The 18,328-nt window shown below is 27.5% G+C and overlaps 1 protein-coding gene across 1 annotated transcript in view; it reads right to left on the bottom strand.

The window, feature by feature from the left end:
• LOC132931625 (protein O-mannosyl-transferase TMTC1-like) overlaps positions 1-18,328 on the bottom strand; it is a 97,735-nt gene that overhangs the window by 22,592 nt on the left and 56,815 nt on the right. Inside the window, exons 11-14 of the mRNA XM_060997514.1 lie at positions 9,831-9,974; positions 9,339-9,538; positions 7,329-7,464; positions 4,102-4,279 (exon numbers count right to left, since the gene is read on the bottom strand). Coding sequence (XP_060853497.1) covers positions 4,102-4,279; positions 7,329-7,464; positions 9,339-9,538; positions 9,831-9,974 — 658 coding nt within the window. The remainder of the gene's footprint in view (positions 1-4,101; positions 4,280-7,328; positions 7,465-9,338; positions 9,539-9,830; positions 9,975-18,328) is intronic.

Here is an 18,328-nt window from a genome sequence, read left to right as displayed (position 1 = left end):
CACATACAACTATAATATTGTATTATAAATAATTAATTATTTACGTGTGGTACCTACGGTAAACTATAAATCAGTCATTGAAACAGTGGAGTAATTGGGTAAAATACATAGGAGAAAAAATAATGTGTAATCACCAAAATTAAACTATAACCTAATTAACGGTTTTTAGAAAAGTTTTTAAAACTCATTTCATGACTTAGAAAAAAAAATAAAGTACCCAAGTTAAGCAAAATTAAGTACACAAGTGTTCATTAAAAAAATGTATTGTATTTTGTCTAAAAACCATGTGATGATAATCTTGTAATCATAATATTAATTAAATAGTATTTTCGTATTTTTTTGGTAATACAGATAATGCGAAACGTTAACAATAATATTATGTCGATATATTATATAAAAGTAGAAACTTTAAAATTTACTTTAATGCAATAATCCAAGGAAAAAAACATTTTTGTATTAAAAAAAAAAATTATGTTAAATAATTTCATTACTTATTTTGGAATATTTAATGATTTCTACTAATGGCATATCTTTGGTAGACAAATGATACATTTACCCGTGCAAAAATTTCAAGAAGAGGTAAGTGCATGTAACTGACTTCGATTACCATTTATTTGCAGTAACTATACAATTATTAAACTAAATTTTTATTTCACGTGAACATTATATTTTTATATATAACGCTATTTTTTTGTATTTTATGCATATTATTTTTCCACGAAACTCTGGTTAGACGTAGTCACATGACGTAATGTAATCACATTTTTTTTCTCACGTGACTTGTATATAAATTGTTATTTTACTCTATTCATTACAATGTACTATATACGACGTACGAGGGATATAGGTACGTCAAGTATCGTCAAAATACACACAACACGCACGCTCGCACAGAATCTTCCATTCACGGTGGCGTTAAAGGACTTGTCGCATAATGTTTTTAGACATGCGGACACAAACAACGTTACGGTTCGTTACAACGGTATCTGCAGTCGGGCCTAAATGTATAATAATATATAGTGTACGGTACCGACATACATAATAATATTGTATACCTATACCACATTGGTCGAAAAATAAAATTGGCTCTAATTTTTTGCTGTTGAGTACAAAAAAAAATAATGACGATGACTCGATATAACTAATTAACGTAACGGTAGTCAGTAAACAAATAATATATTTTGAGCCATATGCGAGGAAATAATACATCGCATTATATGTTGCCGAACGTGTTCACAAGTACTCATATATCCTATTCATAATTATAATAATCTTGCCTGATATTATTTTAAAAATCTGATATACTTAATATAAATTGTAATTAATGTAAGAAAAACATTTATTTTTTAAGTTCTTATACAATTGTAATGTATTTTTTTCAACTAAGAAAATTAAGGTATTTAAAAATATAAACCTCAATTATTATTATTCCACTTATGATGGTTTCTGCAGATCCCCATGAACTGTTATCAATTTAATGCTTAAAATTACTCTAAATCCCAAAGTGAACATTGTGATGTAAAACTAATTTTTCGCATTAAACAATTAATATGTTATTCTTAGTATAAGCATTTAATCTTGCAGTATATGTCACAGAACCCTATTACTGAAACATGATGATTGATGGGAAAACGACACTATACACGAAACGTTCGTATTGGAAAAAAGTTGTGATGATACCGATTACTGATCGGTTTTTTAATAGTCTTTCAGTCGTAAATTGAATAGAATTACGATAAAATGAATGTTGTGATATATTCTTTACTTGAGTAATGAGGCACCAAAACAGCGAATCCAAAAAACGTGTAGATTTTTCATTGGCAATAAAAATCGTTTACTTATAATTATGATTATATTGCATTACTACTACGTGAAAGTGAAACTACACTATTTTGACGAGTAAATTAATTTAAATGCATCAACGAAATTAACAATTATATCGCTGAAGTGCAATATGTCACCTTAAAAGATTAGAATATTCACTCAACTTTAAACCATATGTTGACAAAGGAAACAGTTTAATTGCATAATTTCAGATACCTACTTTTTATCGGTATGGCAAGTAAGATAATAAAGTTAAAGCAACAAAAAATGAATTAACTTGATTAAATATTAAATAAACTTTTTAAACAAAACTCGTTTATTTTTTTAGAAGCAAATAATTAAAAAATAGCTCGTTAAAATTAAAAAAAAAGTTTAAATTAACTCTGTTTTAAAAATTCTAGCTCGTTAAATCCAATCCTTAGTCGCTGGTATAGTATATTACGCGTAATATACACGAATAAGTCAGCGTACTCGTACTTTCAAATTCTCGCTGATGTTTCTTTTTTATTTTATCACATTATCATATTTACAACGACAACGAGCTATACTATTACGATGTACGAAAAGCTTATTTTTTTTAAGCCAAAACAATAAATTATAATAATAAATGTTAATCGATGTAGGATTTCCGAAATAAGGAAAACAACGCCAAAACAAGTACAACACGGCCTCACAGTTCACAGACATAACCAGTAAAATAATTAGATATAATGTCTTTATGTTTAAAAAACCGAATTAAAGCGCAACATATCATATGACGTTATAGATAAAACATTTAATTATCTTTTACACATTATAGAATATAATAACAACAAATAAATGTGTAAAGGATACAATTACCGTTAATATTATGCTCTGTATATTTGATTTAATATTAATAAATATAGGATACCTGATTGTGTATTTTATATTTATATAAGTATACAATAATTAAAGGTATATAGCACTGAGCTCACTAAAGTATTTTATTTTTTCAAATGCTTTAACCCCAATTATATGGGTTATCAATTTTTCAATTATTACTTAAACGGAATTATACCAAAATGCTGAGATACTGTTTAGTACTGAAACAGCGAGATACTACTACTAAAATGTTAAATATTTGTATGTTTAGTGGACACCACATTATTTAAATAGTTTGTTGATAGGTAGTATACATCAAATATTTATATTTAATTATTTTATAGCGATATTGATTTATTATACTTCAGTACAATACGACACAATTGTAGTATCATTAATGCTATGTATGATAAGTATTACGATATACTATATTTGTGTTATGGTATACTACTATCACGGTATTTTGGTAAAGTATATCGGTTTTATAGTATTTCAGTACGTATCGGTATGGTGGTATAATGTCACCATACCAACACATACTTTATAATATCCAAAATTTAATGTTGTACCAATTTTATAACTCAGAAGAATCAGGAAAAACGAAAAAATTCTGTGACGTATTTTGTGAAATTGAATACAAAAATAAGTTAGTGGATTTTAACATTTTTAAAATAATTTACAATGTTGTATATTAAATATTTAGGGTGCTTGAAAATTGTTTAAAAGAATTGTTTCCAAAAAAAATTTAGTAATGACTTAAATTATACAATTCCCTTGAACAACAATTATATATTTAAATTATCAAAAAAATATTATGTTCTGAAATATTATCATATTATTATAAAATTGTAGTTATTTAAAAAAATAAAAACTTAAAAATAGTAATGAAAAAAATAAGTATATTTGTTTTATAAGGACATACAATTATTAAAAAAATATATTTTCAAAAATGTTAATAATTTTTGAGAAAATAAAATTTTACTTTTAAAAGAACCACCTTATAAGTGTAAATTTACTGTTAAACTGAATCTGAATAAATGTCTAAAAAAAAAACATGAGATTTTAAATAAAATCCATGGTAGGTATCATCCTATCTTAGCATTTTAAAATAATTATGAATTAATAACTTTTTTATAGATAATAGATATGTGTTTATGTGTAAAACCACGATAAATAATTCTACAGTCCCGTGAAATTGTTTGCTAATAAATCAATTTATTTGCACCATCGTTGCTACAATGTATACCGTGTTATAATTTTTCATGGAAGGTTGCGTGGAATAAAAACGAATCGGTGATTAGGGGAGGGGGAGGTTGAAAAAAGTTAAAAAAGTATCACTCTTTATCACCATTCGCCGTTTCTACCACTGCCCATCACAGTGACTACGCGCGCATGCACAATAATTATTCTAGTCATAACAGAGGTTAAACGTACGTTGCACATTGACATTTTGCCACCGGCGTTGCGTCCTCGTGGCGGCTCGCCAGCCGAAGGTAGTGGTGCCGTGGTTTGGCCCTGTTTGTACAGCTGCCATCCCTTGACGTAGAGATCGCCGGCGAACACGATCCGACCGCCGCCGGGCACCGAGTGTCTGCGTCTCGTCGACTGCCACCTGCACCACAATAAAGGTCGACGGACCACTGATAATTATTAAGGCTTTTGCGTATTGTCCGCCGCAAGCGGATGACGTTAAATTAGATTTACGACGAAAAACCCGCCTTTACCGTACGTTGCACTGTTGAAACAGAACAATATATACGCCAACGATATTGCAGTAACCCTGCAGTGTGCAAAATACAACAGCAATAATATGTGAACTCAAAGACGGGTTAAAAAAGTAATTTAAATAGTTTGAATTTAAAGCAAAATAATGTATTGTTATCTTAAAATGCTACGAATGACCTACGTATTACATTAAAAAAAAATTTAGGTAATAATAACATTTCGTATACATTATACTACACGGTTTATTGCGATATAAATGAAGCTTTGTATGGGCTGCAAGCTAATTCTGTAAGCTGTAGCGTATTTTTGTATGTGACCCATTTCAACTTTTGCATTTAAGTAAATTATTCTAGTATACACAATAATTCTTATAAAATATACGTTTTTAAAAATGACACTTTGCTATGATGTACGAAAAAATATTAATTTTATTTGATTAAAATAAATGTATTATATTATAATCGATAATAATATCAATCAAATAAAAATAAAATCAATGGGCATAGATTTCAACTTCAAAATTTAAATCGAAGTAGGTGGATGATTGTAATAATTACACTTTAAATTTATTTATGTATTTATGCATCACATAAATGTTTTAGTATTTTTTGATAAATCGAATAACATTTATTTCTATTAAATATCTAACATTTGTACAATAAAAATATGTATACAATTGATTGATAGAAAAATATGAATCAATAAGAGCTAATTTTTTTAAGGATGTACAACTGCATTGTTAGTGGTAAGACACCCGAAACTGAAGAAAAAATTACGGTATTATCAGTACAAGCACTTAACCGTTATTGTTGTTCGATTTTTGTTATAAGTAAACAAATACAAATATATTATATTGAATACTTCTATGTTATTGAAAAATTATGATTAAACCTTTTGCAAACCATGTATTCAAAATTATAAAAATTTAATTTATAAATTTTTATTTTTATTTTTAATTTGTTTAGTACATACATACAAATGAGGTTATATTGAAGAGTTCAGGGGACAAATAAGCCCCATTGGTATTTTGACTAATATAGAAGGCAGACTTAAAAGTCCAAATTATCCATAACGATTACATCATTTTATTACAAAAAATATTAAAAATGTTATAACTTTTTTATCAGACTTGTATATATAAATTGATTGATTAACAAAAATGTTTTAATAGTTTTTTTTTTAATTTTATAACAAGTTGAACTTATCTCAATGTATAGTCAATTTTTTATATTTAGTCTAGAACTTGATTAGGCACGATAATGAAAATAAAATCTACATTAAACATATTAATTATTATTACAACATGTTACAAATTGACATTATTTGTAATATTAGAAAGTAATAATAATTACAATATTATTATAAATGTATTAATACAAACATAAAAATAAGACAATCATCTATCACTTTTATCTTTAAATCAATTAATCCACTTTTATAGCCATCAGATATTTCAAACAATAATTCAATATCTTTCTTTGTTCATCCCTATTTATTCATTTTTAAAAATTAAAAAAATAATAAATCAAGTGAGACAAATCACAGATAATACAACTTCAACGCGCGAGAGCGTAATAATGAAATATAATAGTCCGTGCTACGTAGAATAAAATTATGATATAGTGTATAATAATAAATAATAATATACAACATAATATTATTATCCAAATGACTAATGGGGATTTTACGTCAATTTCAGTTCTTGTTAAGAATATTTTATTGATGACAAAATAAAAAAGTTTATTTTACGAATGTGTTTTTCACTATATCACGAAAACATTATGACATTAACCGGATTTCTATCTATATCCATTTATTTTACACTTTAGCAATTTCTAAAAATACATTTTTTCAGATTATCATAACGTGGTAATATCCATTATGTTATCCATTAGGTATACAGAAAAATACCTAAACTTAACCTTATAGCAAAACTAAAAAGTTCGAATATTTAATAACGAAAAGATTATAATAATATGTTTATAACGTATTTTGAAATATTATTCGCAAGTATAAACGTTATGTTACGTCTTGTTAAACGAAATAGTTTTTATTGGAAATTTATGTTTAATAAAACTTTATTATTTTTTATATATATTTTTAATGTATATTATATAACATCATATAAACAATGTTATATAATTATGCGTATGCATAATATCGTTACAATTACAATGATTATACAAATAATGATTTTAGTTTTTAAATTGAAATTCAAAATTATTCAAAATATTATAATGCGTAAACCAAACATAAACATTACAACATTATTGTTATTTTTTTTATTAGTTTTACTATAACATTTAAAAAAAAAAAAAAAATATATTAATAATTTTTTATGAACATTTCAATTGTATTTTAATTAGCAGTTTGTACTAATATGTTATTCTTTCATTTTTTCATGAGATAGAAGTAAAAACATAAAAGTTGCGTACATAGTATATTACATAAAAAAAGTAAGAATAATATTTTATTCATTTTTAACCAAAACATTTTTCTTTCGAAACAAAAATAATAATATGTGCTATGTACCTTTTGATATTAAACTCGAGCCACATAAACTGAATTTAAAAATTTATGAAATGAAAAATGAATCGAATAATCTAGAATTCTAGAACTAGGTACTATCTTTATTTATACGATCAATTAGTTAAATTAATTTAAACCGTTTTATTCCCGAGAATATAATATTTATTATTTTTGTTATAAATATAAAAAAATAACGATACTAGATAGTATAAGAAATTATCAATAATTAATTAATTTTAAATTATCATTGATATTGCTATTTTTTAAAGCTGTTTGTGAAATTCAGCTATCCCAATAGTACTTCTAAATTATAAAATATTTATAATCATTAATGCATGTTGTAACTAAAATTATTTCTGTTTAATTAAATATATATATATATATATATATATGTATATATATCTTACCATGTTATAAGTCTGTAAACTCTGGATCTTTGCCCTCGATCTCTAAGTACACGGGCTAAACCCAAAACAGACTCCCTGTGCTCCATATTCACAGCCATGGCTCTTTTATAATAAATTAAAGCCTCAGCCACACGACCTAGAAAACAATTATTTAATCAAATATACCTACTTAAATATGCATGTAATTGCCTTCAATATTATATGCGATTCATAAATAGATACGCATTAATATTGAATATTTTAATTAATTAAACTAAATGAACTAATTGAATTAATATTAAATTCAATTTTACTTGATAACATATATAATATTATGAAACATCGCAGAGTGATTATATCATCTATACGTTTGGTAAGTTGGATGGCTACTTATTCGACGAAAAATATATTATAGTTTATTTTTATTAACCACTGGGTTGGTAAAAAAAATAGTAATAGTAATTTTATTAATTTACTTTAAGTGCCTTTTCCCTGCTTCTTTTATATTTATTATGATTTTATTTTCTAAAAAGAGATGACATGTTTCTTACATAATAAGGCTTCATTACAATATTGGCCTTACTTTATATTCGATTACATAAGAGGCTTTTCTATGAGAAATAAGGTATATTTCTCAATAAAATAATTCTATTGTCGGATTACGACAAAACGGGAAAAGGTAAAACGTACCTATCATCCTTTACAATAGGATTTTTTTCCCCCATAGATAGTTTATATTGAAGAAGCCAATTATGTGTTTTTGAAGTTTTTTCAGTTAAATACAAACGACGTCCATTGTTCATAATATTAACTCTGAGGTAAATTTAAATAATTTAAGTTGAATAAAATAATAAAAATAATATAGGTTAAGTTTGAATGGTTATTTATTTGTGTCTAATAATAGTAATATTATTTATTATATTATTTAAAAATAAAAATCAGACCATTTGTGGTTCTTATAGTATTAAATACGCAAATAGTATATTAAGCATATAATTTGATATAATTTAGATTTTTCATTAAGCGTTTCATAAGTTGTAACACAAAATAAAGATAACAATAAACTTTATTATTGTATTTAAGCTTGTTTTTTGTATGTAACGTATCATTATTATGTAGTTAAAAATTTGTAAATTTACTTAACATATACACTTGATTTTTTTTTTTAAATTACATTAAATATTAATTATAACAATGGAAAAAAAAATGTTTAATATTATATAATTTGCATAAATGATTAAGTATCTCATTATTGTCATTTGTTGACAAATTTTAATAATGCTTATTGAATTTATATTTTTAATTTCAACGTTTTACTTAAATATGAAATTCAAGTTACTATTCGGATGAGTAGAAAATAATTACATCATTTGTGAACAGTTTCAAAAGTTTTATATAACTAATTTTTTTCGATAAACCCATTAATTAATGATATTCATATTTTATTTAGTGAATACTGAAAATCAAATTTATTTGAATTTACTGTCTGGTTACTGAAAAAACCATGTAAAGTTATTCTTATATTTTACAAGTTGTTTATTATTTGTTATAAATTATTTAGATTTTAATGGTGATTTTATTTATGAAAATTAGATTCTTAATTATTATTAAAAATAATAAAATTTCAACGTGTATTCATTATCTCATATGAACCCGTTTTTTTTTTTATTCTAAACTATGAAACTGAAATACATTATACATTATATTTATTTAGGTATAATAAACTATATTTATTATAATATTTTGTTGTAACAATTTTTCAAAATTATTTAAAATTGAACCAGACGCTATTATTATAAGAACCACATAAAGTTTTCAATTATTTATTAACAGTAAGCATTGATATACGTTCAAGTTAATTTATACGATATACATCCAAGGGTCTAGGTATATAAAGTGATGTATAGTACCGAGGTTCAAGACTATTTTTTTATTTTCATAAATAACTTTAAATATATTTGATCAATCGATAAAATATATACTGGACAATACTATACGATATTCTCATATAAAAAGGTATACTGTACTCACGGTTATCACGAAGCCAACGAGCATAACGAGCTTGATGTTCTGGGTGTTTAGGCTGGTAGGCAGCAACGTGTTTTAAAAGTCGCCCAGTTTGGCTTCCCGTATGCAATTTGGCCAATAACAAGTATGCAGCTGTGTAACCGTTGTTTAACATAAGACATCGTTCCAGCATAGCCACTGCATCTTTAGTCCGGTTCATCAACCTAACGTTTATTAAAGTTTAATATATGTATTATATTGCACATATATATGTATATATTGTATTTGTATGTATCGTATATTTAATTAACAATAACGAATAATATTAAAAATTATAACAATAGTAGTTGTAGATTTTTCAAAGAAATAATAATATACTCTTTTTTACAGAGCTCCTAAAATAATCTACTTTGAAATTTTAAAAATTACAAATGTTAAGTAAAAAAACTTAATCTGCAATACCATGAAAAAAAAATCAATAAGGAAAATATTTTAGAGCTTAAATAACTATATTACCTGTAGACTTGACCCAAATTGTAATGAGCGTTAACGTGCCCTGGCGAGTATCGGATTGCGGCTAAAAAGTGGTGTTCGGCATCCCTGGACCTTTCCATCAATGTGCCTAAATTGTTGTGTGCACTCGCATAAGACGGCCATAACCTAGATTGTAAAAATGTCCAAGGTAAAGTATATCAATATTTAAAATTTAAAAATACATAAGCTGCAATAGAAACAACAATTCAAACAAATAGTTTATAATTCTATTAATTTTGTTTATACAAGTTTTAATTAAATGACTTCGTGATTCGTCATGATCAAGTCTTAAAAGCAATTTAATACAGACAATGCATATAATATCATTATACTGCAAGTTATGTCATGTGCGGAGATAATATAAAAATAAATGCAATGGATTCGCTAATAATTGAGTTATATAATGAATTTTAGACTCGTTTAAAGTATAAAAATTACAATAGAATTATTTTATTCGACAAGGGACAAGATCACTTCAGTTTTCTGGGTAGATATTATGGCAAGTTTTCTACTGTGTCTGATACAAACCAAAAAAAAATAAACATTATATCTGTTTAAGTGTATTCATGTTATATAGTGGATATGTTTTTATTTATTGAGAGCAATACCTGTGAATCACTGTTATAGATGAAGAAGAAATATTTTTAAAAATAAAATAATGTATAATTTTATACTTTTTTCTTTTCGTATTCATTCACCTTTATTATTATTGAATAGTGGGTTAGACGATTTTTTATCGAGAACGCCGAGTTTCAAGTGAACTATTTTATTAGAAATTTGCACGACACGTCTTACGCGCCAATACGCCATACACAATATAATATTCCCGCCATACAATGCTAGAACGTCGACTATGTTTTTTTCGTTCTGTTTTCGTTTTCACGCAGCAGACACGACTCGAACATTTGGCCGAGCGTCACAGTAATAATATTATGCAAGTAGGAATAAAACACGTCGTCTGCATCCGACACGACTTACTATGTATAGGTACATCGTATATCCACCGTCATCGTCGCCTGGTTGACAACTACGACGACAACGACAACGAAGAAAATCGATTTGTCTCGCGCTGTTTGTCCGCGACTCTAATGGAAAAAGTGTCATCGGCGGAATCCAATTTTGGACTCGTCACAACAATACCACACACACCCACCCACCCACACACACACACACACACACACACACACATACACACACTCACATACTGCGTTTTTTTTCGCCATATGTTGACATAGTATTCCTCTCCATCTGCGAGCAGCGAAAAACCTCTTTACACTTGTTTGCATAACCACGATAGCAGTTTGCACGCGCGCGTGTGTATATCATATCAATTCGCTTATCGGTTTTGATCTCCATATAATGCTTATCGAGAAAATATAAAAAAAATATAACGAAACACAAACCGTTGGTGTACACTATGCCAACATAATAATAATAATAATAATATGTAATATGTTAACCCGAAAATCTCTTGTTCGACAGCACGCCTTTTCGCGTTTACGTCATACGCATACATATAATCGTACGGAGTCTCGTTCGTCATTTCGTGATATGCCATCGACGTCATTAGATGGTTGACACAAACGAGGGTATATATATAATCCGATATCAGATACACAGAATATTACGTTATGTTCACGAGGCGACGAGTACAGCGTGGCAAACGAGCCGATACGAGAAAAAAATGTCTGTTTGCCCTATCGTCGGGAGCGGCGACGGCGTTCTTTTTTTTTTTTGACACCCTGTATACAAGATATTATACATAAAAATGATTATAATATTCACCTGCACCATAATCCCACCACTAAAGCTCTCGTCTCCACCACTACGTGTCTGTTCCTGATTTACACACACACACACACACGCACACACATATTGCGTATGTATTATACGGCGTGTAAGCAGGTTAAATCTATAATTTTTGTTTTTTTTTTCGTCGAAGACCAAAAGAGTGATGGATGACGTGTAATAATTTCAAAGGGCTAACTCTCATAAAATGGGTCGTTTCATCTTTTTTTAAGCTCCGTGTTGACTGAGCGTTTTTACACGGTGAATGAATAGTTTAATATAAGTGTCCACACCAGATGGTTTTTGTCGAGGTGTAAACGAGCTTTTTTTTATATATAGATCAGCAAATTTAACATGCATGTAGTTTTTGTTCGTCATCCTTGAACCACGTGCATCTACTAATTTCTATATCGACTTTATCTTAAATAAGTACAATTTATTATTATTATCACGTGTGATAAATATTAAATTATTAAACACGTATGCTCGTGGAGTAGAAATTTTTATAATTCACGGTAAATAAACACAGACTATATAAATTTCAAATTGATAGGTAATATTAAATTCTTCTGGTCGTACACCAGGTATAACTTCTATAAATTATATTTTAAATATTATAGTAATCAATTATCGTACAATATAAAAAATAATAATAATAATACAGACTAAAGAACATAATATTTTTTACGTCAAACAATTCAGTATTGTAAGTTGTAACAAACTAATTCTACATTCCGTTTGAATTTATTGTTAAAGGTTTTCGTTGCATTTTTAATATCGTGAAGGAAAAAATGCGTAGTAAGATGAAAATGAAAATTTAAAATGTATGAGTACCAAGCACTAGTGTAGGTACCATTGATATAACCAACACATGTGTCACGTCTCACACAAATAACTTTCATTGGAGTTCTAATAATAATAATATATATCATAATATACTTGTATTATAATTTATCACTGAAGATAAACCATTTATTAGGATATTACATTTGCAACATCATTCAAATTTCAAGCAACTTACACTTTTGTAAATATTTAGCTTGAATCAAGAACTTCAATGTGCATCTATAAATATAAATTTTTTTTTTCCTAAGCATATGATATATCGTTATACGTCGAAAATTGAATACGTAATATATCCATTGGGATCCATTTTCTTCCTTCTTTTAAGTCTTTAGAGTTTCATATTATTCATTCTGGTTTTTTTCTATTTTTTTTTTTATCTGGCACGCAATGCGCCGCATATTTCCGGTACGTAATAAAAGTTGAAAAAGCGTAAATGTGAATGTATTTTTCAGCTTCTGTGGTTTCCTCTCTATACCTCTTGATTTTCACACACGCGGGCGTACACGTATGTTTATGAACTGCCCGTCTGCACATACGCACTCGCGCGTAATCCATCTAGGCGTGGCTTTTGCTCAACTTGTAAATACGAATTCGTTGCCGACGGCTTATTTTATTCACAACCCTCTGCTATGCAGTACACGGACATATATTTTCTATAATATATACACACACATTACTCACGTCTCTCACTCTCACGTATATTATATTATGCACATGCATACATGTGCTGCCATTGCATGGTTATTGAAACTGCGGTCCGGTAACATCCGGTGTGAACACGAACAGTGTCTGAATAGTTCTAATGTTTTGAAATGTTTCTCATCTTAATCAAATATATCATACTATTATACACCACGATGATAATTATTTGCAGCATGTCAATCAAAGAATAAATTATCATTTTAACGTTAAAATTATATTTTTAAAAACACTTAGATAACATTATCAGTATAGGTATTATAATATTATTATTATGTATTATATTATATATTTTTCTCACAGAACACACTATTTTTAGGATAAAATAATCACCTAACGTTTTTTTTTCAAATGTATCCAATTATCACCTATGTTTATTGTTTATATAAAGTAAAATACACTTTTACAATTGAGATGAATCTAGACCAAAAAGACTAGGTTCTAGATATTATAAATATTGAGAAACGAATTCTGATCAGGACCTAATTTCAATATTTCCGAATCACTAGAACCTATATATTTTCGATAAAAAAATATTAGGTCTAACTATAATTTTTAATTTTTTTTTTTTTTAATTATATATTATTATTTTATTTGAGAATACAAATCAAACTGATATTAAGCTGAAAATAAAAATACTGTTACTCTTAAAAAAAATAATAATAAATTAATAATAATATATTTATATACATATTTATTTATTTAAAATTAAACCGGAACCAGAATTATTTCATAAAATTATATAGTATCAAAACTAGATCCAGAACCAAAAACACTAGTCATTGATTTATGAAACAATTAATCATTTTAAAAATTAGATTCAACTGTGAAAATATTGGTTTAAAAGTTTCGAATTTATATAAAATACATAAATATATAAGAAAATAAAATAAATTATATAATGTGTTGGATATCTAAGAGGATAATATTAGATTTGAATAGATGCAAACAATTGTTGCGCTGTGGTTATAATTTAGGGCAATTGAAGATGGCATGGGTAATGTCACGAATCGTAGGGATGTTGAAGAATATTCAATTTCATGAAAGTTTATATGAATTTAAGCGAAGTATGATTTGGCCAAATCAATGATAAAAGAAGATGGTAATGTATTTCCTAGAGAGATTATAATTGTTAAATCAATGTCGAAGTTAAAAATACATTCTATACCAAGTGAACAATAGAAAAATAAGGTGAGAGAGTTTCTTAGTATTTAAAATGTAATTGAGTTATAAAAATCCTGAAGTCGAGATTTATATTATACCTTGGAATTTTGAGTTATAACTTATAACTCATATACTAGTCGTCCGAATTTAGAATTCTAAATATCGAAATACTCCGAATAATACTCTGCTTCAGAATATTAATACATTTGAAAATATAGGTCGTCATTCAAAATTGTAAAAACTTTAAAAATAATAATACAACGATTAAAAATGTTAAGAAATATGTGTATATGGCTGGGTACCCATGATAATTTAATGTGAAAGTTTAATTCTGTATGTTAATTTTATAGGTATTATATATTGATTATAAAATATGAAGGCTGTGATTTGAATATGTTTGATGCTATTATAGATAAAAGGCAGAAAAGTGAGTCAATGATTATAAGAAATATTTTTAATAATACACCGTATTATATGAAATGTTTTTAATATTAAAGTTAACTTTTCTAAACAATTGTTTGTTAATTTAAAGCAGTATCTGAAATAAAAATAGTTGATTACTTGTGTGATCTTCAATATTTATGTAAATTGTAATTTCTAAATATTATTATTTTTTCTAAGTAATTATTTCAATAGTTATTAAAAATACTGACTACAATATAGTTACTAACCTTACCTATTTTATGCTAAAACATGTTTGAATTATTATTCTATTCAATTTAATACTAAAATAATAATTAAATGTAAAATGTATTATTTTAACTGAAATTTAATATATCAAAATAAAATAAGGTCAATGGAAATGAACTCATATCTATACGTATTACGAAATTCATGTACATTTATCTAGTTTCCATTGCCCCAGGGAAAAATAAAACCCCCCTGTATTTAAAATGAGGTGGATTTTTTAGTTTATTATTTATTATTATATTTCGTATAGAAAAATACTGTGCTTGGTCAGATCTCCTGTTTCATTGAATTACGAGCCTCCTGGTCCAGACTCGGATTACCCATTAAAGCAACTATATAACAGAACATTTTCCTTTATTTAGTAATGAAAAAAAGTATATTTATTATTTATGTTAATAATTTATATACATATGAATATACAAGTACGTATATACATATATATTATTATGTATACTGTATAGCGTACGTGAGCAAAATCTAATCGGTAGCGTTACTTTAAGCATTGAGTAAAATATTTTGAATTCACTTGGAGTCAAATTAGTCGAATTTAAAATTATTAAATATTTTTTTACATAAAATATAGATAAAATTGTTACAATGTTCATGTGACTGACCATATATACAACAATAATATTAAAACGTATTATAATTGTCGTCATTGTCGACTATCATCGTTTTATGTATAGAAATACTTTTATTATTTTTTAGGTTTAACGTTATAATTTTTTATACTATAATTTATATTATATTTAAACGTTATGTAGACTTTATGAATTTAATTTAGTTACAAAATAAGACAAAATTAAAAAAGCTAGTTTTAAATATTTTATTTGATTGCATTAAAATTTAAAAAGATAAAACAATATCTAAAGAATATAAGCGAGCAAATATAATATAATAAATGTATGAATAAAAATAAAAGTTATTAATTACATATGTATTAATTTTTTTGCAGGTATATTTCTCCAGGCAGTTAAGCCCGAGCTTGGAACTGACATAATTGAATAAAACAAACTTCTATAAACTCCCTTTATTATCATATCAAATTAAAAAAAAAGTATTTCGTTGTTACATTCGACACATTTTTTGTTTTAGTTTTCTGTAAAATGCATTTTTATAAACTTCATAGGTTATATAGTATATTATTCTGTTTATAACTCTACATATAGTATAATGACCTTATTTCACCACATTATTTTTACTTTAGCTAACACGAATATCTATTATAAACTTTGTGCATTTGAAATCGATTGTAGAACCTATTTACATGTTTTATTTTACTGTGAAAAATAAAAAAACATACATTTTGTTTTTTTTTTTAAAATGAACTACTTTCAATATTTAGAATAGAAGGATGTATTAGAACGCCACCATGTATTCCGTAAGGAGTTACGCCTTATCGATTTAACGGGGATAAAAATATATACTCGTATACATAAATAAGAATACTACCACTCCAACATACAAACACATTTAATCCTAAGAGCCATTTTAGCAGGTGATGAAAAAAACGGGTTGAATTGTAATGTAAAATGTGTGTTTGTATTTTTCAGGCTTCCAAAAAAAAAACATGCATATTATACACTCTGAATATGATGTTGTCAAGAGACAAGAACTAAATCCGCAGCCATAACAATGCGTTTAGTCTGTGCGTCCATTTATGTTTACAGAATCCGGTACGTGAACTTTCTAGGAAATGCTTTGAAAGTTTTGGCGATACACGTGACGACGACCACGAAGACCTCGAAATTCACCAATTCCACGTACATATAGACGTACGTTGTGTAAAACTGTTGGAAACGTCGTAAGTAACTAGATATATTATATTGTCACAAAACGAGCGAGTTTAAACCAAACACACATGCAGAAATCCCGTGAACTCTTGCAAGCGACGTAAACGATTTGACCGGAGTAGAGTAGAGAGGGAGGGAAAAAATGCTAAAACAATTTTTTATCCGAGTATTTTCACTCGATGCAAGTACACAACAAATTCAATTTCCCCTCATGCCGTTGGCGAAAAAGGCATAGGAAAACGTTCTATACCCGGCTACCCCCGACCAATCCACCCACTCCTCCTGTGTATAGTTTACGCATAGTTGACATGTAAAACGAGCAAGGCGGTAAACAAAGTTCAGACGGCGGCGGCAGCGTATATTCTATTTCATCGTCTTGACGTGTATACATCCAGTGTGTCGGCGCACTGCACGAAATGACACGTAATTTTAAGCATGAACGCTCTTATCCCATTTCAGTCCAACATCAGTCGTCCACCCAACCTACACCCTTACTATCCACACAACCACCACTTCTCCTTACATAATATATATGTGTGTGTGTGTGTGTGAATTCTCATTGGATCATTGTATTACAGCACTGACGCCACAACACGAAATATTGCTTGAAACATATTGGTGGGAAGGATTTATGAATCGAAGTCCTTCGCGAAACAACCGTCATCCCCCTCCGTTACCTATCTCGTAATACAGTGATATAACATTCGAATACAAAATGATTACACGACTGCGTGACGAATGTACACCACGAGGATCGAGTCCACACAACCACCGCCGCCGCCACCATCACCATTCACCACCACTACCCCTATCACGGCACGCGAGAAAAGGCTCAACGGGAATAACAATAAGACGTTATATTATTATCCCGACCGAAAGACACACGACAAGTCTACGAAAAATCTGACAGTGGAATAAAATTAAAATATTATACTGGGATTATGCATAAATGTACAGGAGTTCCATCAAATAATATTCTATTTCACCTTTATATGCGAATGTATCCTTCTGACACTTGTCATTCGTTTGATAAACATAAAATAACTAAAAGTACATTAATGACAATAATGGATATTCGATGGCAATTCACGTGACAGATTTTACATTTCAAACATAAATATAAGTTATAAGCTGTGTGCAAAAAAAAAATTACTCATTCTTTAAAGTTTCAATTAAATTTTAACAATAATAATAATTTTTAAGTGAAAAATAAATGCATATAAAATAAACATAAATTATTATTAATCTTAAAATAATAAATACAGTATAATACAAACATTGAATGCCATAATATATTCGTCCACAGAAAATATAATACATATATTTGAAAAGATAGAATTTAAAATATGCTGATTGTGTGTTCATTCGCAAGAATCACTCAACTTTTTGGTATTCAAATCAACAACAGTTATTATAAAGTTTTTAGAATTTTGATATTGTAATTGATTGCGAGCTTCTGCGACAAACGACAGTTGGCAAATATGAATTGCTAAGCTATAG

This window comes from Rhopalosiphum padi, chromosome 1 (assembly GCF_020882245.1).
Source record: "Rhopalosiphum padi isolate XX-2018 chromosome 1, ASM2088224v1, whole genome shotgun sequence".
Lineage (NCBI taxonomy): Eukaryota > Metazoa > Arthropoda > Insecta > Hemiptera > Aphididae > Rhopalosiphum > Rhopalosiphum padi.
The sequence above is the reverse complement of the archived record's forward strand: the minus strand, read 5'-3'. Positions and strand labels throughout refer to the sequence as shown.